At 46.2% G+C, this 25,466-nt stretch overlaps 1 protein-coding gene across 1 annotated transcript in view; it reads left to right on the plus strand.

Annotated features, from left to right (window-relative positions):
- ARHGEF11 (Rho guanine nucleotide exchange factor 11) overlaps positions 1-25,466 on the plus strand; it is a 95,910-nt gene that overhangs the window by 44,777 nt on the left and 25,667 nt on the right. Inside the window, 17 exon segments of the mRNA XM_032463980.1 lie at positions 2,644-2,676; positions 3,985-3,999; positions 4,331-4,419; positions 5,391-5,489; positions 8,498-8,547; positions 9,308-9,365; positions 9,936-10,114; positions 10,956-11,027; positions 16,120-16,239; positions 18,063-18,108; positions 18,708-18,784; positions 19,943-20,026; positions 20,028-20,081; positions 22,663-22,737; positions 22,957-23,058; positions 24,123-24,221; positions 25,403-25,445. Coding sequence (XP_032319871.1) covers positions 2,644-2,676; positions 3,985-3,999; positions 4,331-4,419; positions 5,391-5,489; positions 8,498-8,547; positions 9,308-9,365; positions 9,936-10,114; positions 10,956-11,027; positions 16,120-16,239; positions 18,063-18,108; positions 18,708-18,784; positions 19,943-20,026; positions 20,028-20,081; positions 22,663-22,737; positions 22,957-23,058; positions 24,123-24,221; positions 25,403-25,445 — 1,295 coding nt within the window.

The following is a 25,466-nucleotide window of genomic DNA, read 5'->3' on the forward strand; positions in this document are numbered from 1 at the left end:
AAAAATGTTGGGGTAAAAGAAATGCAAGCTGTAGGGAGGGCTTCGTGGAATCAATGCCATTTGACCAGAACCTTGAAAAAGGAGTAAGAGAGGGATAGAGAGAAGGGATAGAGGCCATCATAGGGCCGAGGTGAGAATGAGCCCAGCATCTTTTGGGTTCCAGCAGAGGTGGGAAACAGTGAGCAAGTAATAAGAGTGGATCTGAAAAGGTACTTGGACCCACTTGATGAAAGGCCTTTAATACCAGATAATTGTGTGCACATCTGCTCGTATAGATAGTAAGAAGGGAAATCATAGGTTCTTGATCAGGGAGGGCTCAAAGAAATAGTGTTTAGGAAAGTTAGTCTGTAGTGGAATGCTGAAGGGACTGGAGAGTGGAAATGAGGTTTTTTTCAGACATCCAGACTTGAGGCGATGAACGTGTGGCTGAAAGTGAAGGATATCAACAATAATATAAAGGAAGGAGCCACTCTGGGAAAACGTAAAAGGACTTACCAGTCTCCATAACTGACTGGGTGTACGTGGGGGTTACTGGGAAGCTGGGTCAGAAAGTCTGTCTCAGTGATGCCATTTAGGGGGAACTTCTCTACTCCTGGGACTTCTCCATACCCATCAGGTTTATTTAGGCTGATTGGAATCTGATCCTGCTGCCAAATTTTGACGGGAATTCATCAGGAAGAGGGAGAGCCCACCACTGAAGTCTTTTTTTATCTGATAATCCCTATTTCATGCCAAACTATCTTCTTCTGTCATTGCTGTCTTCCTTTGTTTTCTCAGATTTTAACCTTGCCATGGTCTTCTTCCCAAATCTCTGCTCAGACTCAGGCTCAAACCCCAGCTGACCCAAAAGCCCATCAGTTGTTTCCATCCACCAGATCTGCTGATACAGGTGTTTCTTCCTCCTCTGATTCAGTCATAGTTTTTCCTCCTTTAAGCTCTTAAGGAGAAAAACAATTTTTTTGCCTCTGTTCCAATTATACTTCTGTTGTAATCCCCCTCGTCCTCCACTGTCCCTGGTGTAGCCTGTGATTTTTTTTTTTTAAGAAGAACTTTCAGTGGCTGCTGAAATGATCCCTGTCCGTGCCCCTAACAGTCCTCTTCAGCCAAGTGCATGAACCTTGGGCTTCATGTGCCTTCAGTTATGTTCACAACCCAGCTCAAATGCAAAACCAAACCAGGGTAAGTTACCAGGCCATTCCTTCTAGGCTTTACTATGGGCATAGGAAAACAGTTTCCTGCAGGGTCAAACAGAGCAAGGCAAGGGGGAGGCCCGTGCTGTTCCGAGATAAAATGGGCTTTCTCCCAAAGTGGTGAGGAGGGAGGAGTTGAAGCCCACCCTGGGTAACCCAGTGGTAGGGTGTTGTGGATCTGACCAAAGACGGTAAATGAGCAGCTGGAATACAAGACCTTCAAAGTCCATTCTGAGAATCCCTCACCAATTGGGGGGCATGCAGCTGTTGCCCCTCAGTGTTTATACTAAAGTCCTGTGTATTTACCTCATCCAATACCTTCAAGTGACTGTCTCATTCATTTTTATATCTGCTAGTGCCTGGCGTAGTACCTAGAGGAGCACTGTCCAGTAGAGCTTTCTGCGGTGATGGAAATGATTTATTCCACGCTGTCAAGTGGTAGCCACTAGTCATAGTACAACTGAGAAACTGGATTTAAAACTTAAATAGCCACCTGTGTCTAGGAGCTATTGTAATTAGATGGCACACGTCTAGGTTCTAGAATTTTTTTTTCCATTTTATTGAAATGTTATTTCAGTACTGCCTAAGTTTAAGATGCACAACATAGTGACTTGACATACATATACTGCAAAGTGATTACCACAGTAAATTTAGTTATCTTCCATAGATTCTAGAACATTTATTAAATGATGAACTAAGTTAAATCTTTACCTTAGATGAGGAGGGGGGTGGGCAGGGCATGATGGAATAGGGAGATTTGAAGAAAGTCAGAAGTTGTAGCTTCTGGAGGTTTACCTTCTCGTCTGGCTGATAGATGCAAAAGTAGGGAGCAGAGTAGGAAGGGCACTAGGAAGAAGGAACAGTATGGGCGAAGACAGGAGCCGGAACCCATAGCAAGTGAAAGGAGAACAGTGAAGAGCGAAGACCAAGAAGAGGACAGAGCACTTATGTGTCAGGCACAGGGGATGCTGATCAGCAAGACCTCCCTGACTCCGTGGACCTTACAGCCTCGTCTGTACAGCCCTGCAGACAAGCGGACCAGCAGGTCCATTGGGTATTCACAGTGCAGTAAGGAGAGGTACCAGGAGCTGGGGAAGACCCTGGAGGGGCACTGAACCATAGGGCATCAGGCAGTACTCCATGTTCGTTGCCATGGCTAATGGCCTCGGCCTTTCTCCTGAGTACCATGGGGACGCTCTAAAAGGTTTTAAGCGGCAAAATGGCACAGGTAAATTTGCATTTAGTAAGATCACTCTACTGCATTGTGGCCAGTTTCTGCCCCGGGTCCTTCTTAGCTCAATTGTGGGTTTTGTTTGGAACCAACCATCTCCAGTGCCTTGTCTGGTTTATGTCTTGTTTTGTTTTTCTTCCTTTCTTCCTCCTTTCCTGCCTCGCTCTCTCCTGGGCCCCACGCTCTCTTGTTCCTTGATGTCCTTCTCTCTCTGATCCAAAGATCAGCCAGTAAAAAGCAGTCTCACCTGTCCAGGTAAGTGGGGCATCAGGGTGAGGGGGGAAGAAGACCCCCTCTTCTAAATTTAGAAGTTAATTATTTGTATTGTATTGTATTTATTATTTGAATAGTTAGCACCTTCACATGACTCAGAATTTAAATGGTACGAACCAAATTATAATGAAGATTCCAACTCCATCCTTTTGCCCCAAGCACAGTTTTCTTCCTCAGGGGCAACCAGTGCTATATGTTTCTTCTGTACCCTTCTTGGTATTTTATATTTTGGGTATATGTAAACAAATAGGAAAACATATATAAATAACTAATTTCCTCTCTCTTACTGTCTGCGTAAGTCTGCATCTTGCTTTTTTCTCTCAGCAATGTGTCTTGGAGACCATTCTTTATTGCACATAAAGAGCCTCCTCATTCTTTTATACGGCTGAGTACTGTGTCATCATGTTGCTCTAGTGCAGTGTATTTAACCAGTTACCCACTGTGAACACTTAGATCCTTTGCAGTGTTTTGCCACCGCACGCAGGGTTTCCATGCAGAATCCTCTACATGGTCATTTGCTACAGATGTGAATAGGGGATGCCCTTTCGAGGGGCAGCGACTGTTGTTAGGAACAGGCAAATTGTACACTATTCTAAAAAGGAGAGGCATAGCAACGATCTGAGCTTCTCCTTTTCCTGCAGGAGTCCTATTAAAGAGGCGAGCAGGCGATAAGCCTTCTGGTTTGGTGATCTGTGGTACCTTGAGGTTTTAGGGTTTTCATAGTTTCTCCCCCCCCCCCCCGTTTCATTTTTATTATGTTGATCATAGGCATTACATGTAAAATAGTGTCAGATGACATTGCCCAACAAATGATGCTTCCTAGGGAGGGTTTTAATAGTTTCTAAGCAGGGTGCCTTAAGCTGGCTGCAGGACTGGGACTGAACATGGATTTGGAATCCTGCCACCAAACAGACCAGAATCCTGTTCTCCCATGGTACACACAAAATAAATGGAGTTTCTGAGACTCGGGCCATCGTTGTACCTCTCCTTTCTAGAGAAGTCTACAAGTAGCCAGTCACCCAAGAGGTTAGTACCAAAGACCGCAGTTACCCTGGTAGAGACACTGGTTTTGGAGAGGGACGAAGAGACAAAGCTAAAGTGAGGGAGAGTGTCTGCTCCAGCCACCGCAGTCCTCTGCCGTGTGCGTGCGGGCGTCCGTGTTGTTGACCCACCCATCCTTGCCTTGCAGTCTCCCCTTCCTGCAAACCCATCGCCTGAAACTAACTAGCTGTTTTTTCCTGTCTTTTTCTCGCATTCATTTTCTCTGCTGCCTCCGTTCTGTTCCATCAGCCCCATTGCAGCCTGGTAAGACCCAACAAGCGTGTGTTATTTGTGCACACCCTGTTCTTGCTATTGTCTCTTTGTCTCCTGACTCCAGGAAGGGCTATTTCCCTTCACGCCTTGCTGGGTAATAAAGAGATCAGTGCTTTCCCTGCCAGCCTAGGATTCCAAATAGGTGGTGTTGCCAGTGGTATAGACATGGCTGATCTCCCACCAAGACTGAGCCGGTTACAGGGCAAGAGGGTCGGTCTAGTTACCTAAGACTGAGGGCCCCTTTTGACAGAGCTTCCTTCTGCTACAAGACTGTTCCCTCCCTGCCCAGTTCATTGATGTGCTTTTCTTACTCCTTCCCCAGGTTAAGTAGCCTGTCTTTGGGAGATTCAGCACCTGAACGCAAGTCCCCTTCCCACCACCGCCAACCCTCTGACACCTCTGAGACAACAGGTAACCTTCTTGGGGCACGAGCACACAGACAGAGGTGTTCACCCATACAGACAGATCTCTTGGTCTTTATATTGAGCTCATACTGTGTACTAGGCAATGTGTTATATGTTTATTCAAATTGCCTTATTCAGACTTTTTATCAACTGGAGAAAGTAGATTTCATTATCCCTTATTTTACAGATGAGGAAGCTGAGGCACAGAGGGGTTCAGAACTTTGCCAAGTAAGCAGACTAGTAGGAGTCAAAACTAGGTCCTAAACCAGTTGGGTTTTAACTCTAGAACTCGAGATTCATCCATTACAGAAAGCAGTCCCGCACACCCGCACCGGTGCCCGATGCCTGGTACACACGGATGGAGACAGTGGGGAGTTACATGGTCTGTCATGCTTTTTCCTACGTACTGTATATGGTTGTACATGTGGAAAGGGGAGTTTTCTCTTGTCATTTTTCCTTCCCTGGATTTGGCAAGGGGCCAGCCCTGAGTCACCCTGCACGAGTTACCCAGCTCCGCAGAGAGTCAACAAGCACTGGTGTCCCACCTGCTGTATGCATTGGACTAATTTGATGGAAAACTTCCAGTCTCACTTAGGCTTCAATCCCAGGGCTGCTGCTCTGCAATGTGAGTCTTCAGCCTGGAGTGGGCCCTGCCCCTTCTTTGGCCAGTCTCACCCAAACAGGCCTAAAGAGATAGACATGCACAAGAGAGACAAACATCTCAGCACCTCAGAGAAGGGAATTTCTCGCATGGAATACAAAGTAGGTTACAGGTTTTTTGTCAGTCACTGAGGAAGCCATACGCTGAAGTAGTGTGTTTGGACAGGATAAGTCTGAAGGATCTGGTTAGCCTGGAAAGGCTTTCTAGAGGGAGGAACGCACGAGGGCTTTCCTGGATTGGTCTTGGCCTGTGTGCACTAACCTTCCAGTGGCAGCTCCTACCAAACCCCCTTCTTTCTCCTTCTCACCCCTCACCAGGTCTTGTTCAACGCTGTGTCATCATCCAGAAGGACCAGCATGGCTTCGGCTTCACAGTCAGCGGGGACCGCATCGTTCTGGTGCAGTCTGTGCGGCCCGGTGAGTGTTGCGTCCCTCCTGTCTGGACAGTTCTTACAGAGCCACTGTGTATGTGACAGTGCCTATGACTTGGAGAACTTGTATGTGCTTTCTCTGGAGGGCTGGGCGTCCTGGGGCATGAAAGAATTACTCTGGAACTGGTTCCCTGGGAGCATCTGGGGAAGTCTCCACAATGCTGAGCCTCCGGGCAGAATTTCTAGGGATCACACTCCATGCTCGTTTCCCCTGTTGGGAAGTGTGAAAATGGCAGAATAGCCCTCAGGCCATCAGGTAGGTGCCAGGTCGCCCTCCAGGGCAGCTCTTCACCCTGGGTCAGAGGGTGCCTGGAGGAATCCAAGACCCACTACTCACCTTCATGTGGCCTTGCGCGGTGCGCGGATGGTCACTGTGCTGCAGCAGGTCACAGTGGAGATGGGCACGCTGGCCCACATGTGTTTGTAGATGCAGTAACATTAAATAATAAATGACCGAAAGATAAATGATGTATGTTGGACAGTTCATTGGGAGGAAAGGGTATTTGGAAGTTTGTGTTTGGCTAGTTTGTGGTTTGAAGCATAGTCATTCCCCTTGTGATCAGTTTGGGAAAACCTTCTTAGAAGAAGTAGGATTTCAGGAGTACTTTGACTGTAAGCAAATTAATCAGGTATCCAATTATGTGTGAAAGCTTCAGATATTTCAAAGCACTGTCACATGCCAGGTGGTAGAATCATTGTTGTTAAGTGGCCCAGGCTGAAGATGATCAGGAAGGAGATGGGAGTGGGGGAGAGTATGAAGCAAGTATCCCCTAAAGGAGTGAACTTCAGGATAGCAAATGGGACTGGGCACATCGTAGGCTTAAAGAAGAATACAAGGAAAGAGATGGCGAGCAGGCCAGCGTTTTCCCACTAAATACCGTGCAAAATGGGAAGGAAATATACTTTACATAATTTGGGGGAAATATTTGGGATTTATTTATGGGGAAAGTGAAAAGAGAATTTCAAATTTATGACCAAAATGGGGTGTGTGGATCATACGAGGGTATAAATAATTACAGTTTCTTATGTTTGGGAGTTAAGCCTTTATCAGAGGGAGGATTGTTTTTCATATCCGAAGGTAGAGCTCTGAAAAGATACTTTTATTATTTGCTTCCGTATTGTCTCAAGGTTCCTGGGCTTGGGCGAGGCAGAGCTAGTGGGACGGCCTCTGCTGGTCTGTTTGATACGGGGATCCCCTTGGGTGAAGTGGGAGTTCTGCAGTCCTCCCAGTTTTCCTCCTCTTCGGCCTGAGCAGAGTCAGACCCAGACAGGAAAGAACAAAAGGATGGCTTGCAGTAAAATATGAGTTTTGGAAAATATGTGTATGTATGTGTATTTTGGGCAGGAGAGAGGAAGAGACTTCATTTGGATTGGCATTGAAATCACAAGAGTAAAGAGAAATCACAAAGCAGTTGCTATTATCTTTTCCAGATTTTAGATTTCTCAGTTTCTCAAAGTGTAGCCTGTGTTCTGCCAACATCAGAATCACCTCGGCACTGGGATGATTGAGATCCTCATTCCTGGGCCCAACCCCAGGAGCACTGTATCACTTTCTGGCAAGGGGCGAAGGAATATGTTTTTTAACAAATTCTCCTGATGAATCACATGCTTACTGAAGTCTAGAACTTCTGCTCTAATTCCTTTAATCAGAAGAGTTTTTTTTTAATCACTAAGTTATTAGAAGTTACCTCATGTATTTCATACATTCAGGTAAGGGAGCTCTTTCCTCTCCACCTTTAGTTTCTAGATGACATTGTAAGAGTTTCAAGCTACTTGCACGTACTCTTCCATAAATAGCACACTTTACATGAGGGTAGTCTTGATCCCAATGCTGAAAAGCCAAATTGGAATGTAGTCATCACTGTAATTTCTCTTTTTAGACTAGAAACATCTAGATGTGCTTTGTGGGAGTTTTGTTTTGATCAGATGAATGCAACTTACAGATTTAATGATCATCTTGGGGCAAATTTACAAAAACTATAATTTTTATGCTTCTCATGAATTTGTTTTAACATTAGTGTGTCTTATGCTTCCTGGGTATAACTTAAACTAGGACTGTAACTCATCTAAAACTACATTTGGCCCTCCATATCCGTGGGATTTTTATCCGTGAATGCCACATGCGTGGATTCAACCAACTGTAGTTCACTGAATCCGCAGATACAAAACCCACGGATATATACTACGCCATTCTAAATAAGGAACTTGAGCATCTGCAAATTTTGGTATCTGTGGGAGGTCCTGGAACCATTCCCCAGTGGATACCCAGGGACAGCTCCACATGGTGGTCAAAACCACTGCAGCTCCAACTGAGTGATAACATGTAACAATTGAGGCACATTCTGGGCTCCCCTCAGTCACTGTATCGGAAGCTCTTCAATCTGGTCCATTTTCAAAGGAGAAACTGTAAATAGTCTAAAACAATTTTTAACAGAAAATAAAGCAGTTATTATTATCATCTTTAATGATATGACCCTCCAGAATATCTTTATGAACCTCTCAGGGCTTAGGGACCACAGTTTGAAAACTCCCATTGTAGTCCTTTTCTCCATATTCCTCTTAAAAATGATTACTATTTTAACAATTACATTTAATATAGTGAACTCATTCTTCCTACCGGATAGCAGAATAACTCTTATTTGACCTTGGAACACATCTAGATACATGCAAATAACATACACATACTCTCCCCGGAGCCTGGCCCTGCCTCTCTGCCACCTTGGCCTGGCTCTCTGAAGAGAAGTCTGGCTTCTGAGCCAGGTGGAGAAAAGAGCAAGAGATGTGACCTTATATATTACACGGTCCACTCTAGCCCGAAGGTGGTTGTGTCACTGGAGCAGAATGAGATGTACACCCAGCATTTGCGTACTTAACACAGAGTGTTGAGCAAAAATTTGAGAGGGGAGGTGATCCGACAGGGTCTTTGGTGTAGATTCAGCAACTTCTGGGAGAGGTTGCTGAGCTCTGCTGACCAGGCCTTCTCCTTCCTCACAGGAGGCGCAGCCATGAAAGCCGGTGTGAAAGAGGGTGACCGGATCATCAAAGTGAGTGGCCTTCTCCCTCCACCCCCCAGAGGGCGCCCCTTGGCCCATCCTGCACACTTCTGTTTTGATGCCAGCTGTCAGTCAGCCACTGAGTAGGGGGATGGTACTGTGAGAGCAAGTAGTATAAGGTGACAGAGTATAAGCTAAAATAGCCGGGTTCCGTATTCCAAGCCCTTCTTGACTCTGACCAACTCTATAACAAGTTTTACTATTCCCGTTTCACAAATGACAAAAAATGGGAGGGAGAGATGGAGACTAGTGAACGGTCCCCCGCCTTCGGAGTCTCACGTTGATGGTCTCCCCTCCACACAATGCTAACTTGACGCCCTTGTTAGTTCTGAACTACTGTAACCTGCCTCCCCCGTTCATTCAGAGTCCTAGAAGCATCAGGGAAACCTCAGATGAGGAGACTTCTCGGCCCTCCAGTGAGGAGGAAGCACACTGGGTCGGCTGACATGTGTACAGGCTAATGGTTGAAAAAGTATTTACCAAAAATAAATAGCTGAGTGAATGAATGAACTGTTGAACGAATGAAGCTGCAAGTCTTCTCCCTGAAAACTATACAGGCTAGCTGGGAAGACAGAACACGTGGCAGATGTGAACAGGAGCCAATTCCTAATGTGAATTTGAGTAAGCAGGTGACCAGAGGTAGCTAAAGAACATCGGGAAGTGCTCCCTAGGGGAGTGGCATTTGACCTAGTAGAAGGATCCCCAAGGTTTCCACCACCATTACTCAATAATGTCATTTGTCCCCCAACAGGTGAATGGCACCATGGTCACCGATAGGTCACATCTGGAGGTGGTGAAGCTTATCAAATGTGAGTTGGAGAGAGCTGAAAGTGAAAGAAAGTAGGGGAGCAGATGGGCTGGGAGGACGGAGGGGAGTGGGCCTGTTGACCCAAGAGACTTCCTTTGTAGATGTGGGAGGCAGCCAAAGTCACATCTTCAATCTTGGCATGACCATTTTAGACTGTCCCAGTTCCCTGCTGTCATTTCAAGTGGAGACCCTGTTAGTCTCTCATCAGGCATCTTTATTTTTCTACAGATCTTTGCACTGCCATTTAGATCATATTCTACTAAGACTGGTCTCACTCAAATACCGTTCACTCCCCTCTCCCAGTCCCAGGAAACAAGGGAGCAGGCAGCTCCCAGATAGTTATGGGTGGGATGTTGGTTGAGATCTCTACATGAGGAAAGAGAAGGAAGGAATCTTTGTGTTGATGCAGGAAAGGACAGAATTAGAGAATGGGCAGGGCATTAAGAGTGAAGAGAAATTTATCTGCAGAATTACAAGCTTGATGAAAGAAGGGAGAACCCCTTCCTTGTAGCTTGACGCCTGCTGTCCAGAGCAGTACCACTTGAGCAAGCCTCTCTTTGTCTTCCTCCAGCTGGTGCTTATGTTGCACTGACCCTCCTGGGCTCTTCGCCTTCATCCATTGGTGTCTCTGGATCCCAGCAGGACCCAGCCCCAGCAGGAACTCCCCGAGTCACTCCTGTGATCCCACCACCACCACCTCCTCCACCTCTGCCACCTCCACAGCGCATCACAGGACCCAAACCTCTACAGGTGATAGTCCTCCTGCTCCTCTCCTCATTCTGGTATCCCTTTGAAGAGCCCCCTATGGGGGTGAAAGCAGGTTAAATTGAATGGCATGCTGGTAGGAAGAGACAAGCCAAAGAGCTCATATGAAGGCCATCAAAAAGTGGAGCAAAATGAGAGCTACATTAAAGAGTGTGCCTACCTTGGTGTCCTCTTTCCGTGTAAGTGCATGTGCAGATTTATCAGACAGCAGCATGCAGTGTGTTTCCTAAATGTGTGGAAGACTCTAAGGAGGCCCTTTGAGAATGACCCTCCCCATCGGGGAGAGGGCGCACACTTCCAGGCATGGTTCAGAGACATCTGTAAGGACTGTTGCCATTCATTGGTAGAAGGATATGGAACAAGTCAAGGAGTAGGGGAAAGGCTTCCTGGGGGGAAAAGCTGCTTGGAGGAATAAAATACGGAGCCCAGACTGCAACGGGAGAGAGTCGGGAAAGGACAAGAACAGTAGCGAGAGAAGCAAGGACCAGGGAAAACCTGTGTAGAAGTTAAAGCTGGACAAGGAGCAGATAGGAAATAGGGAACAGGATTTGCTGGTCAGAAAGGACGGACCAGCAAGTCTAGGGAGAGTTTAGAAAGCAGTTTGATACCAGAGGTGATAACAGGCAAGGTTTCAGGAAGTTTGGGGATGAAATCAAAATAAGATTTTATGTTTACTGAATTCTAGTGAGACAGTGTTAAACAAAATGTTCTTATGACCCAGGTTCTACTCTCATAGCTTTCCTTGCCCAGGAATCAGCAGGTAGAAGAGAATAAAATTATTGAGCTGGTCCCCATTGCTCACTACTGTCATATTTTCCATTCTTAGGATCCTGAATTTCAAAAACATGCCACCCAGATCCTCAGGAACATGCTGAGGCAGGAGGAAAAAGAGTTACAGGTAAGGACACTGCTGAGGATAGACTGGTTGTTACCTTAATGGAATAATACTTTATTAGAGCAATCTGCCAATATGTACACTTAATTTGCAGGTCATATCCTATCACAGTAAAACCTTGAAAAGTCACAGGACCCCTAATGAATTGTGATAGGCCAACAGGATTTATGAAAGCAGAATTTGACTGATAGACTGAATAGGGTAATAGAGCTCATGGATAGTAGGTTAGAATGCTGAATTCATAGACAAAAGTGATGAGACAGGTAGGATAAAGTGAGGGAACGTTAGAACTGAGGAAAATCAGTTGGAATTGATCTTGGAAGTTTCTGGAAAGGGAACGCTAAGAGGGAAGGTGGGGGTGGTAGGTGAATGCTGCTGCCTGGCTGATTGAGATGGGGGCAGTGTTGGTGGAGGGGATGCAGAGAGATTTCCAGGCCTGGGGAATGAGGTGCAGAGAGAACAAGAAGGTTAATTTGGCTGGAGTGGAGTAACTAGATTCTTAAAACAGCCATGGCTTGCAGCAAGCTCCTTCTCACCCCTTCATTTCAATTCAGCAAATTTCTGTAAGTGCCCAGTGTATGTAAAGCCTTGTTTTAGTTCCTGTGGTATACAGAGATTAAAAAGATTAGACAGTTCTTGCCCTCAGCATGTTTACAATCTAATGAGGAAAATTCATATTACAGTAAGAAAGAGAGTGGGAGGAACAAAGAGCTTGCAATAAGAGAATTAAAGAAGAGAACAAGTTAATGGGGGATGTGGGGAAACTTCACTGAGAGGACTATGTTTCAGCTGGGCGTTGAAGCATTGGACTTCAGTAGGCAAAAGAGATGGGGAAGGGAATGTTAGTGAATGGACAGCACAGGTCAGTGGCACAGAGACATGAAAATACCCTCATTTATTTAACAAACATTGAGTTCCTGCTGTGTGCTGGGTACCGTATGCGTCTTGCAGGAGAGGCAGGGACTGGTGATAGGGACAAAGGTTGGAATGGTTATAAAGATAAATGAGAGATGAACTTTTCTTTTAAGGAATTTATAATCCAGTAGAATATCAATGGATGAGTGAAGAAATAGTCCTATTATATTATAATAAGTGCTGATACTTGTATTTTGACAAATGTTATAGAATAATTCAGACATTGTGGTACTGGTATAAGAATAGACCTATAGAATTTAGAGTCCGGAAATTAACCCATGCATCTATGGTCAGTTGGTTTCTGACAAGGTGTCAACATAGTTCAGTGGAGAAAGAATAGTCTTTTCAACAAATGGTTCTGGGACACCTGTGTATCTCTGTGCAAAGAATGAATTTGGACTCTTACCTCACACAATATACAAAAGTTAACTAAAAATGGATCAAAACTTAAATGTAAGAGCTAAATTTATTTTTAAAAACTATAAAACTCTAGAAGAAAACAATGCAAGTAAATCTTTGACCTTGGATTAGGCAGTGTCATTCTTAGATATGACACTAAAAGCTCAAACAACCAAAAAAAGAAATTAGACTTCATCAAAATTAAAGGCTTTTGTGTATCAAAGGACACTGTCAAGAAAGTTAAAAGACAGCCACAGAATAGGAGAAAATATTTACAGCTCATATATCTGATTAGGGTCTAATACCAGAATATGCAATGAATGCTTAAAACTCGATGCAATTTAAAAATTGGCAAAGGATTTGAATGGACAGTCCAATAAAGAAGACATACAAGTGGCCAGTAAGCACATGAAAAGGTATTCGGCATCATTAGTCATTAGGGAGAGGCTAACCAAAACTATCAGACCAAAACTATGAGATACCACTTCACACCCTCCAGATGGTTAACGCCAAAATAAGAGTTGCTGGTGAAGTGGGGGAGGGTATAGCTCAAGTGGAACAGTGCGTGCTTGGCATGCACGAGGTCCTGGGTTCAGTCCTCAGTATCTCCTCTAAAAATAAATAGATAAACCAACCTAATTACCTCCCCTCAAAAACAGCAGCAACAACAAAAAACCAGTTACTGGTGAGAATGTGGAGAAATCAGAGGAATACCTGTTTATATTTTGTCTACATATTCACAACCCTAATCTATTCCCACCATTGATGGTGAAAATATAAAATAGTGCAGCCAGTTTGGCAGTTCTTCAAAATATTAAACACAGAAATACAATCCCATCAGTTCCACTCCTAAGTCTATACCCGAGAGTACAAAACACAAAACCTGTACATGAACATTCATAATAGCATTGATCGATAGCATAATAGCCAACAAGTGGAACCAGCCTAAATTTCCATCAACTGATGAACAGATAAACAAAATATGTTGTATCCATAAAATGGGATATTATTCAGCCATAAAAAGGAATGAAGTACTGATATATGCTTTAACGTGGAAGAACCCTGAAAACGTACCAAGTGAAAGAAGCCAGAGAGAAAAGGCCATATTGTGTATGATTCCATTTATGTGAAAGTCCAGAATAGGTAAAAACATTAAGACAGAAAGTAAATTAGTGGTTGCTGGGGGAGAGGGAGAAATTGAGAGTGGCTGCTTTCTTGTTGGGTTGATGGAAATGTTCTGGAATTAGATAGTGAGAATAGCTGTACAACTCTGAATATACTGAAAATCACTGAATTATATTCTTCAAAATGGTAAAGTTTGTGTTATGTGAACTATATGTCAATAATAATTTTTAAAATGTTTGTAAACACCATTAAAGCTCAAAAGAAGGAATAATGAACTATGCAGTGATCAGAGAAGGCTTCCATGAGATGACACTTGAGTTAGGTTTAGTCTGTTTCACTCTGGAAAGTGCTTTGGGCCTTCAGTACCATGATAAGCTTGGAGTTTATTCTAAAGACGGCAGGAATTGATCAAAGGATTTGAGTAGGGAAGTGATCGTACCTTCAAATCAGTGTTCTTTAGAAAAGTGTGTTAAATGGATTGACAAATGAGGAAACCATCCAGAAGGCTGTTGCAGTTGATAGAAATGATGACAGATTTAACAAGAACAGTAGGAGTAAGAACAGAAAGACAGGGATGGCAATGGGAGACAACTGGAAGAGGGAGATGAAGGAGAAAAAAGAAGAGATGGCCCCAAGTTTGGGTGCCGGGATAGATGGTGATGCCTTTGATGGAGGGAGATGGAGGAGAGGAGCAGGGTTTAGGGGAAAGAAATGAAGGTCAGCTTTGGATGTACTGAGTTTAAGGTGCCCATGGGATGTTCAGATTAAAAGACCATCCACCAGGCACATGGAGATAATAAGGATGAACCCCAGGAGAAAAGACTGGGTTGGAATAGAGATTCAGGTATCCTGAGCATAAAGGTGGTAGTTGGAATTGGGGACTAGATGATATCACCAAGGGCGCCAGTGCAGGGAAGCAGAGAGAGCTGCGGGCAGAGTTTTGGGACTTCTGTGCTTCCCTAGCACACTGTACCAACCTCTGACGTCATGCCAGTTGCTGTTATATTTAAATTTTAATTATTTATTTGTCCTCCTCTGTTGGACTTGGTTCCTCAAAGACAGGGACCGTGTCTACATTGCGTATTCCTCCTGCCCAGCTGGCGTGGGGCCTGGAGTATTCAGCTCTCTGTAAACATCTGTGAAACTGAAGGCTCACCTAGATTTAAGGGAGGAGACAGGGATAAAGCTATAGCTGCGGGGAGGGGTGTGAGGCGACCCAAGACAAGTCGAGTTAAGAAGTCAAAAGAGGACAGTGTTTCAAGGAGGTGGGTATTTAAAGAGGTCTGAAGAGATAAGGACTAAGAGACCATTGGATTCAGCCATTAGGTCATTTCGCTCTTTGCAAGAGTGAAGTGCTGGGAGGAACTGGACTGTGTATTGGAAGGCTAAGAAGTCTGGTTTCTACATGTAGACTGCTGTGTGGAATCACGTGGCTGTGAAAGGAAGGAGAAAAGACAGAGGCAGTGGCTTGAGGAACCATCAGAGTTGATGGAAAGGGTTTTGGTGGAGTGGTTTGTTTTTAAGATGAGAAACTTGGGCATTTTTGAAGGATGAGGGAAAGGAGCCATTAGAAAGACATGTGAGCAATGCCCAAGAAGAGCCCAAGGTATTAACCTTGTAAAAGATTTAGACAGAATTTGTCTTCTGAGGCCGAAGGAAAGGATGGCTGCAGGCGCTTTGAAACAGAGTAAAGTTGGGAAAGTTCTTACCGGGTGATACTATCTGCAGAGAATAAGAGAATGGTTGGGGGCTTGATGGGCGTGGAGAAGATGAAGCAGTATGAGGAATTTGTGGAAGAGGTGATCAGGTAGCAGGGAGGCCCCCGCTGAGCTTAAGAACTATGTGTACCCAATGTCTTTATTTAATTATCTGTCCAGCCAGCTTTACTGAGCATTTCCTTTTGTAGTAAATCTTAATAGCTGCCATGGATTCAGTCAAGTAAGTACGCACCAGACCTTCTGCTAAAGCACCTTACATACATGATCTCATTCAGATCGTGCAGCCATCCCAGGAGGCAGGTCCCGCCATCTCCATTTCATCAGTGAGGACGTAGTAAAGCTTGCCCAGGTCTCCACAGCTAGGAAGTGGAGGGGCCGGAATTCAGAGCCAGGCCTCCCTGACTGCAAAGCCCAAGCTCTAAAGGCGCATGCTGTGCTCTGCTGTGTGCTGCAAGGATGCTAGATCATTGTCAGAGCGGTTCCCACTGCAGGGCTGGGCACAGGGATACGGGCTTCCCTGGTCTGCACTTCTTCCTCTCATCTGCTGTGATTCTCACGCTGTGTGTGTGTGTGTTTCCTCCTTGGCACTTTTTGTGTGTGCTGGTCTGGCCAGTCACTTAAATGTCTGTCCCTTGAGCAGCAGTCAAGGAAGACCTCATTTAGGATGTTTGCCTTAAGAACAGGTCAGATTAGGACGGGCCTTTGTATTGTGTCTTCTTTCCCCAGTCGCTTCATGTGTTTTGTTTCTCACCATTTTTACCTCTTTCTGCTCCTCAGTGATGGTGAAATAACGTGCGTCTCCTAGGAGGCAGAGATCTCCTTTCTCTCCTCTTTGTTTTGGGATAACTGCCTACTCTCCCCACTGGTGAGACGTCTGTTCTCTACTAACCACTCCTCTGCCTTTTCCCTTCCTCCCTGTCCTCCTCGCCCCTCACCAGCGTATCTGTGAGGTGTATAGCCGGAACCCCGCCAGCCTGCTGGAAGAGCAGATCGAAGGCGCCCGGCGGCGAGTCACTCAGTTACAGCTGAAGATCCAGCAGGAGACTGGTGGCTTAGTGGTGAGTGATGGAAGCGTAGCTCTAGGAAGGGCAGCATGCACGTGGACTGAGGGAGAAATGAGGGAGAAGGCCAGAACAAAGGCTTCCTGAGTCACACAGGACCCCGGGGCTGAGCTAGGGCGTGGTTAGTGTTCTACAAAGAAACAGGTCAGCAGTCCTTTATTTGGCGCCACAGAAACTGAACGCTGTCCTGCCACTTGGGACCCCATAAGGAGGAATAGCCTATTTCTTGTCCTCCAGCAGCTTACAGTTGCAATGGAGACAAATAAATGTGGAATAAATCAGACTGTTGGCCTTAATCTCCTAATTATCCATTACTCTCTGGGTGGTTTCCTCGTAGGAGATATATCTTCCTGCACTGATTTTACTCAGTACTCATCTGGTGGCTTTCCCACCACCTCTCCCTCTGGTAATGGGTCTTATCACAGATATATGAGCACTTTTAAAAATCAGCCTAAGTAAAGGCTCCCCAGGCAGTTGAGAGGGCTCTGTACCAGCAGCTCACCACACTGTGAGGAAATCCCAGAGAGGAGACACTTCTTCATCTGTTCTAGTCAGGGACTTGACTCTTAGTCAAGACTTTTCTTCGTCAGGCCTTAATTCTTTGGGTAGATAAGAAGTAACTCTCCCAGAACTTCAAGATCTCCAAGAATAACATTTGCCAAAGCTGATAGAAATTATTGGTGGATTATCTACTTTCTTTTTTTAGAACATTCAGATCAAAAAAGTCTGGGAAGGGGGAGGGTATAGCTCAGTGGTAGAGTGCCTGCTTAGCATGCACGAGGTCCTGGGTTCAATCCTCAGTACCTCCGTTAAAATAAATAAATAAATAATTAAACCTCCACCCCTCCCCCACCAAAAAAAACAAGCCTGGGAAACAGGCTAATCAAATTTAAACTGTTTTATTGTCTGAAGGACTTCTCGGTATCACTTGGTTGATAGGATCTCAGGTTCTGGACTTAAGACCATCTGGATTCACATCCCAGCTATAGTGCGCACCAGCTTTAAGTCTCTTGGGCAAGTTACTTAACCCTTGGGAGCCTTGGTGTCCTCATTTATGAAATGGAGATACAGCAGGATCTGCCTGATAGTGTTACTGTCAGAATTAAAGGATGCCCTCAGCAAAGGGGCCAGTGCATGTTTGCCACCGCCGCCTCTGTGTTCATGTGCTCTGTGAGTGGTGAGTCTGAAACACTCAGCTTGGAGTCTGGAGGTCTGAGCGCCAACCCTGGCTTTAAAATGGTTTACCTGCTGTGTAGCTTGGGCAAGTTACTGAAGATCACTGGGCTTCTGTTCCTCATTTATAACGTGGGAGTACCATACCTGCCTCGGAGTTGTTAAAAAACTAAATGAGACAGAAAACAGTGCTTCATAAACAGTCAGGCACTAGTGACACAATTCCCTCCACAGTGGCTGGTCAGCCCCCGGCCAGCACCTGTCAGTCCTCAGAGATCTTCAGAGGCAGAGGTTCCCATCTGCCCTCAGTCACCTGTCTGAGTCTGTCATACCCCTTGATAGTTAGGAAGTTCCTTCTGTGTCCAGTCCCACTAAGGCTTTGAGGTCCAGGGTGAGAAATCGAGTTTTTAGAATTTTACTAATGGTAAAGCTCCCCTCCCACCATTAGGGGTCACCCTTCTCCTCAAACTGTCCAAATGAAGTGATAGCTCTTCTAACTGGGCATTTTTAAGGCAATGAAGCAGAAGAGAGGCACTAACTGTCAGCAGATGTTACCTGCTGAGACTGAGGGAAGGGTTGATTGGAGGAAAACAGTAGGGGGGAGAGGTTCACAGAATTGGCCCACCCTCCGGACCTTTCTTTTTTAGGACATACTTCCACTATATGGTGATACCAGCCAGAGATCATCAGAAGGTGAGTGCCCTCATCACCTGTTTTGTCCCTGGCCCATCTCTAGTCCATGTTTCTTATCTATTGTCCCCTCCTCTTGGGGCAGATTTGGAGTGGGGGGAATATATCATCCCTGCCTCTGAGAAATAGGGTAATGAGAGAAAGCAGTACTAGTGACAGGGAAATTGGATACAATGTATTCAGTAGAAATGAGTGGATAACCAGTAGCCCTGGAGAGGTAAGTGCCAGGGAGACACTAGGATGATGGTGGTCCAGACAGCAGTGGGGCTACCAGCCCAGGCAGCTAGGAGCTCAAGAAATGCCGTCTTAAGAGGAAGTGGATGGGCCAGAGGAGGCTTGGGGTGAGCTGAGGGTGGGACTTATTGCGAGATAGAACTTGGAACATTATTTTAGGAGGCGACGCGGCCTGGGCACAGGTGTACAGGTGGGTAAAATCCAGGTATAGTGGGCCTCAGGGGTTGTGAAAGAGAGGAAGCCAAAGGGAAACTGGGAAAGAAAGGAAGGTGGCAGCTTCGCTTCCTGCCCTAGGCACAGGTTCCCAGAATAAAGGCTCTTTCCCCCAGGCCACAGCTGCTTCCTTGTGAAAACTGTTTTCTTCTCAGGTCGATTCTCTCTGGATTCCCAGGAGGGGGACAGTGGCTTGGACTCCGGCACAGAACGCTTTCCTTCCCTCAGCGAGGTGAGTGCCAGCTAGGGAGACTCCATTTAAAACCATGCCTCCAGTGTCCCTTCTCTACGCTCCTAAAGGTTCTCTGCTCACCATTTGCACCAAGGCCCCTGGCCCGTCATCTGCGGCACTCTGCTATAGCTCCAGTTTCAGTCAAGGGTTTCAGTCACTCTGCTCTGGGTTCCAAAAAGGGGGTTTCAAATGCATTCTACATGCAGGACCATCAAATCTGGCTTTTTTATTATAGCCAACTCTTACATGAAGAATAGGGTGGAGAGAGAGGCCGTGTCATTAACTGTAGCAAGCCTTTTTTGAGTATAAGGGAGCAGAGACAAAAATCCTCTGCAACAGTGGCTGGACCAAAACCACATTGCTCGCTGGCTGTGAACATCATCTTAGAGTGAAACAATGAGCCAGGCCTAATCAGAAGTGGCAGTCTCTCTTTGTCACAGATCTTTCTGCAGTTTGAAGAGCTTGTTTTGTCTGAAGTGGTCAAGAGAACTTCAGGCTTTGGCTTCAGAGGCTGTCTTCTAGGTATTTTCAGTCTGCATATGTTAATTGCTGATTTAAACTTACAGTAGAAATATAAGAGTGAGTGAAAGAAGTAATAATGATGTTAGGAAAATATTAACTTAACCAGGTTAATTACATATGTGAATAATTAATTGAAAACATGTTTAAAACCTAAGTTTAAATAATAGTTGAAATTCTATTTCTTTACTTCTGTCTGTTCGTGGGAAGACGATGAATATATGTGGAAGGATCAGTAGGTTGGAAAGACACCAGGAAGGGGGAGGAGGATCCTAAATAATCCCCAGCTGACATCCTCCTGCAGACTCAACATCTGGAAGCAGTGCGGCCCACTGATGAAGGCTGCGGGCAGTGGGTTGAGACTGTCTGCGTTGCATGCAGAGAGTACCACTGTACCAGCTAGACCTCCAGCAAGTCCTGTAACCTCTCCAAGTCTTAGTTCCCTTGTGTGAGGAGTGGGGGGTAGTAATAGCGTCTGCCTCAAAGGGCTGCTGTGAGCACTAAATGAGGTAATACGTAACCAAGGGCTTAGTGTAATGCCAAGCACAGAGTAAGTACGGGATTTTTATGAGCTGATGAGCTGAACCCCAAGGAGATTCTGGATGAGTGTCCTTCTCACAGAATTCTCCGTTCTTCTAGTCACTGATGAATCGGAACTCGGTACTGTCAGACCCCGGGCTGGACAGTCCTCGAACCTCCCCTGTGATCATGGCCCGGACGGCTTCAGCACCACAGGCGGCAGGGCTCGGACGCACCAGTTCTCCCCAGCAGTGACCAGGTGAGTGATGGGGCCAGCCTGCAGTTCGCCTTTCCCTCTTTTCATGGCCTTGAATCATCAGGCTAAAGTCCTGTTTTGAGATAGGCCCCACCAGAGAACAAATAGTAAGGGGAGGGCATGGTAGAAGCAGATGCAGGAAAGTGAGGCTGTCTCAGCTTCTGTGTGAAGAGTCAGTGGATACATCCCTAGGGAGGCAATGTCTAAGGACCTTTCTTTTAATGTCTGTATGGAATAGGAAGCAGTATTGTTCAGTGTTCCTCCAGAATGCTAATTCTCAATCTTCTCGTTCTTTAGTCCCTTTCTTAAGCAAAACCTTATCACTTGGCACCCTAATATAGAAAACAAAAGCTCAGCTACCTGGGACCTTTCCTATTCAGCCTTCCCTTCCCTCTCAGGGGCACTTCCCTGGAGCCCTCAGGTTCTACAAAATCTGATTCGAGGGGGAGGGTATAGCTCAATGGTGAAGTGCATGCTTAGCATGCACAAGGTCCCGGTTTGAAACCCCAGTACCTCCATTAAAATATATACATACATATATATCTCACATGTGTTAAATTGCCTAGTGCACCAGCTGCTGTGCTAAATCCTTTAGGGAAAAATGTCATTTAATTCTCACCATCAGGAAAGGAGATAGGCATTAGAACCTTCATTCGGTGAGAAAATTGAGGCGAAGAAAGGCTAAGGGACCATTCAGGGACTCAGCTTGCTAATGGCAGTATCAGACTACAACTTAATTTTCCTGATTTTCCTGAGCCCCAAGCAGGGCTGCCCACTGTCCTGGCTGCTGTTTGACACCCCCCACCCCCCCACCCCCTCATAGCACTACAGAACCAAGGTCGGGCTGCCGAGTGAGGTCAGGGGCACATTGTGTTCTGAAGAGAGGTTTTCCCTTAGGTGGCTAATAGGAGCAGGTGTGGAGTAATTGGAGTCCTTTTCCTGCTCTGAATTTGTTCCAACTTCTGAAAAATATTTAAATTGCTATTTTTTATTTTTTTTTTTTTTTACTTTTTTTATTGAGTGATAGTCATTTTACATTGTTGTGTCAAATTTAAATTGCTATTTTTGAGTGATAAGAGCAAATACAGTATAGTTCCAGTTTCTTAATAATAATCTATGTTAGTAAGAGCAGAGTTGGAAATCTAAACTATTCATGAAACTGTCAGCAGCTGGGGGTGGCATCATAGGGAACTCTCACTTTGTTAGGTAATTCTGCAGTATTTGTTGGGTTTTTTTATGATAAGCATGTTCTGCTTTTGCAATCAGAAAAACTATGTATTTGTAAAAAAAAAAAAAATTTTTTTAAACAAATCCTCTCTGCAAATAAGCAAAAACTTAGTGCTTTCAGGTTTCACTAGAGAGCCAAGTAGAGCCGGAAGTGGTCATCCAACACCCCTTGGGGATCCTGGATCCCATGGGATTCAGGGACTAGGGTGTTGGAGGAGAGGAGGATAGGAGTTGAGGATGTGTTCGAGAAATACAGATCCAGCACATCGGGCCTGACTGCAATTTTGAACATGCCATTCAGTCTCTCTGGGCCTCACTTTTTTCATTTATAAGTGAGTGCTGGACTCTGACCGCTGAGCTGCCTTCCGGGTCTCCCATGTTCTGTACTCGATCATTCTGAGCATACAGTCTGTAAATACCCAGGAAGAACAAAAATGAGTGAGGAGTGTCAGGGAGGAACTGTCAGGAAAAGCCCCTGAAGAAGGTGGAGTAAGAGGGTGTCTCAGGCCTGGGAAAAAGTACTTACGAGTAATGCCTGCCCTAAGTAGGTTCCAGAACACAGCCCTTGTTGGGGAATCACTGAAAATGAGGTTGATCAAATTGAGTGAAAGGTGTAGTTGGTAGAAAAACTTTGAAAGCTCAAGGAAGCTTTAGGGGAAAGGTTTGTCCAGTGAAGTATCTGAAAAGTTTATACAGTGTGAAATCTCTCAACATGCCTAATCGATGGCATAAGGGGAATAGAGAGAAAAGCCAAGCTAAGAAGTTTGGATTTCAGACAGGTAATGGGGATCCACCATGGATTCTTGAGCAGACAGGGGAAGTGGTGACAATAGAGTGGGAGAAGGATCAGCTCCATCCCCTTTCGCTCAAGGAGGCAGAGCTGGACTACAGCAGAGGTCAGGGGCAGGGGTCAGGGCAGAGGTCAGGGGCACGCAGTAACTGTCGAGGAGCACTGTGGAAGGCCTAGATTGGGAGGGTGTGTGTTTGGGGTGGGGGCACTGCGGGAGGAGCCCAGCAGTCCAGCAGGAGCTCTAGGTCCTTACTTGCAGGCTGCCACTCCCTCCTCAGATCTTTCACAAACAGGAAGAGAGCACTTTCTCTCACTTCCCATCTTCATACGTCATGTGACAGGCTGCTCTGCGTCTGCCCTGCCCCACCCAGAAGCAGTTGCCTTCCTGCAAGTGGAAATCATCTTTTCTCTTCTCTGAGATTTGGGGGTGGTAGTGAGATGCCAGTGTCTACCAGGCCTGTGTGGCTTTCCTCGCTAGCGCTGACTCGTTACCAAACAGACTTCACTGATTGGCCTGGACCCCTACCCTCTAACCGCTCATCTCTACAACTTGACTCTCTCCCCTAGGGTGTAGATCAAAGCCCAAAGCCTTTAATTATTGGCCCAGAGGAAGATTATGACCCGGGTTATTTCAACAACGAGGTAACGGTTTCCTGATTTTTTCCTTTCATCATTCTCTGTCGCACCAGCTGCTCCAGACTAGAAGCGGTTGGACTGGCACCAGCTGTGCGGGAGCGCGGGGGAGGGGGCCGCGCTTAGCAGCCCTGGAGGGCGGAAGGCATGGGAGCTCAGCTGGGACAGGCGGTGCTGCTGTGCCCTTCCTCTGTGCCCCCCAGCCCTTCCCGTCCTTCTGCCTTCCAGAGCGACATCATATTCCAGGATTTTGAGAAACTTAAGTCACGGCCAGCTCACCTGGGGGTTTTTCTACGGTACATCTTCTCACAGGCAGACCCCAGCCCCCTGGTAAGTCACAAGTGTCTGCCTTGATTGAGTGCCTGCTTGTGCTTGGCCCTTGTCCCTGCTCTCTGGATGTCTTAGGTCAGGTCCATGGGTGCACTTAGGCATCTCAAGGACAGAGAGAAAACAGAGAAAAAGATGCAACCTAGGTGGAAGGGATGCTTCGCTGCTGACTACATAGATAGCTCAGGGAGGAGCAGGAAAAGCTAGGCCAAGAAAGCTGTCATTCTGGGTCAGCTTGGAGGAGATGGTCTTTCTAGGTTTTTTGAATGAAAGTGGATACAGACTGACTGTGTGGAGTTGTTACTACAAGAAAGCTTGGCAGAGGAGCAAGGTGATAAAAAGTCTTCAATCTGAAGGTGATGACAAGAAAGACAGTGAGGGGATGGAGGTCAGGGTACCCTGCAACACTGTCGGAGCCCGCAGGCTTACGAGTTTCTGTCATTCTGCTCGGCTGCTTAGAAAGAAAGGGAGATGAAAGGAGAGAGGCTGCTGTTGTGTTTTTCAGCATAAACTTCTTGCCCGAAGCATGCACTGCTCTTTCTCCTTTCTGGCGATACCACTGTTAAAAGCCAGAGTCAGCGTCCATTAGCTATTCATTGAACACCTGTGTATAAGTCCCAAGTGCTGGTGTCTCAGAAGCATTCCTGAAGACCAGGAACAGTGCAAGAGAAATAAAACACAAACCTTTAAAAACAGCAGATAAGCAGTACAAGACAAAATGCCAGATGTGGAGACGGTACAGAGCTGGGGAGTGATTGTGTTGGCGGGGGTGGGTGCATACGCAAAGGGGTGAGGATTATCTATCACAGGTTCCTGAAACGCTCTAAGCCAGGTTTCTCAGCCTCAGCGCCACTCACGCTTTGAGCCGTAGAATTCTTCATTGTGGGGGCTGTCAGGTGCATCACAGGGTCTTTAGCTGCATCACTGGACTCCACCCACTAGATGCCAGTAGCACCTCTGCAGATGTAACAATAAAAAACATCTCCAGACATTGCTGGTTGTCCCCCGGAGGGCACAAGCCTCTCCGGGTTGAGAATCTCCGCTCTAACCCATTTTCTCTCTCCTAGCTTTTTTACTTGTGTGCAGAAGTCTATCAGCAGACAAACCCCAAGGATTCCCGAAGCTTGGGAAAAGACATCTGGAATATCTTCCTAGAGAAAAATGCGGTAAGGCAATCAGAAATTGGATTACAATTTTATTATATTGTTTGGACCACTCAGAGGCAGAGGGAGAACTAAGCAAGACATTCAGGCCAGATGGAGACAAGTTCTTACAGAGGATTCCTGGATTCTGTACTTAGCTGCGCTCTCTCAAGATTGACATCCTCTCTTATAGCTCCTTTGTTCCACATGTAGCAGGGTAGACTGCACGTTGCCTCTCTCTGATGTGTCTGGAGAAAGAACTTGGCACCAAATCCTAACCACTCTCCCCTGGATCAGTGTCCTGGTTCCCTTCAGCCCTCCTTGCTTTGCCCATCCCTGGGACAAAGAAATGGAGGCCCAGAGGCATCAGACGATAGAAATCCGTGGGCCATGATGTGAGCCCAGATTTCTGAAGCTCAGCATGACTTGCTGTCACTGTCCAAAGGCAGCATTCAGAGGGAGGGCACCCTAGAGAACCTGGGGCCGGTTAGCACACTGCATCTGGACGTGGTTCCCAAGGATGTGTCCGGGATCCGGTGGCAACAGCACCTTGGCCTGCAGAGGGCAGTTCCCATCTCAGACTCCAATCTAATCAACTAAACTAATTCCAAAATGACTTTACTCATCTGGCAATCAGCTGCGAGGACTAATGAGATTGGGAAAGAAATTGGTTTTCCTCAGGATTTTCATTTTTGCCCCCTTCAGTGGGTCTTAAGTAAGGAGGCTGGAGCCACCAGTTGTTCCCTGTCGGTGGTTGTGGAACCAGCCCAGGATCCAGCTGTCAGGTACTCGTAAAGCCAAAGCCAGGCACGGCGCTCACTGGAGGACTTGGTGACGTAAGGCCAGCTTTCCCATGGGAGTCGAGGCGAGGGGAAGCCCATCAAATCGCCTCACAAGGATTTCTCCCTTGCTGCCGAATTGGCACCGGTTCACTTTTTGGAACCTTTCCATTCCACGCACCCTGATGTCCTTGAAATAAGAGTGGGGAAAACTGCATGTACCAGCCTCCGAATACAGTCCCAGCTTGCCTTGTAGCCTCAGATTCCATTCTCAAAATCCCCAACCTAGATTCAGTCGGAGAGCAGTGAGTGGAGGCTGGGGTAGTTGCAGGGGAAAGGGGAAAGGCGGTGTTCCAGAGCCCTCCTCGCCTCTGCACAGTACCTCCCACGTCCTCACCACTTCTGCCCTGCTCTTCTGTTTTTCAGCCTCTGAGAGTAAAGGTCCCGGAGATGCTACAGGCCGAAATTGGTAAGTTGGCTCCTTGGTCAG

Source organism: Camelus ferus, chromosome 21 (assembly GCF_009834535.1).
Source record: "Camelus ferus isolate YT-003-E chromosome 21, BCGSAC_Cfer_1.0, whole genome shotgun sequence".
Taxonomy (NCBI): domain Eukaryota; kingdom Metazoa; phylum Chordata; class Mammalia; order Artiodactyla; family Camelidae; genus Camelus; species Camelus ferus.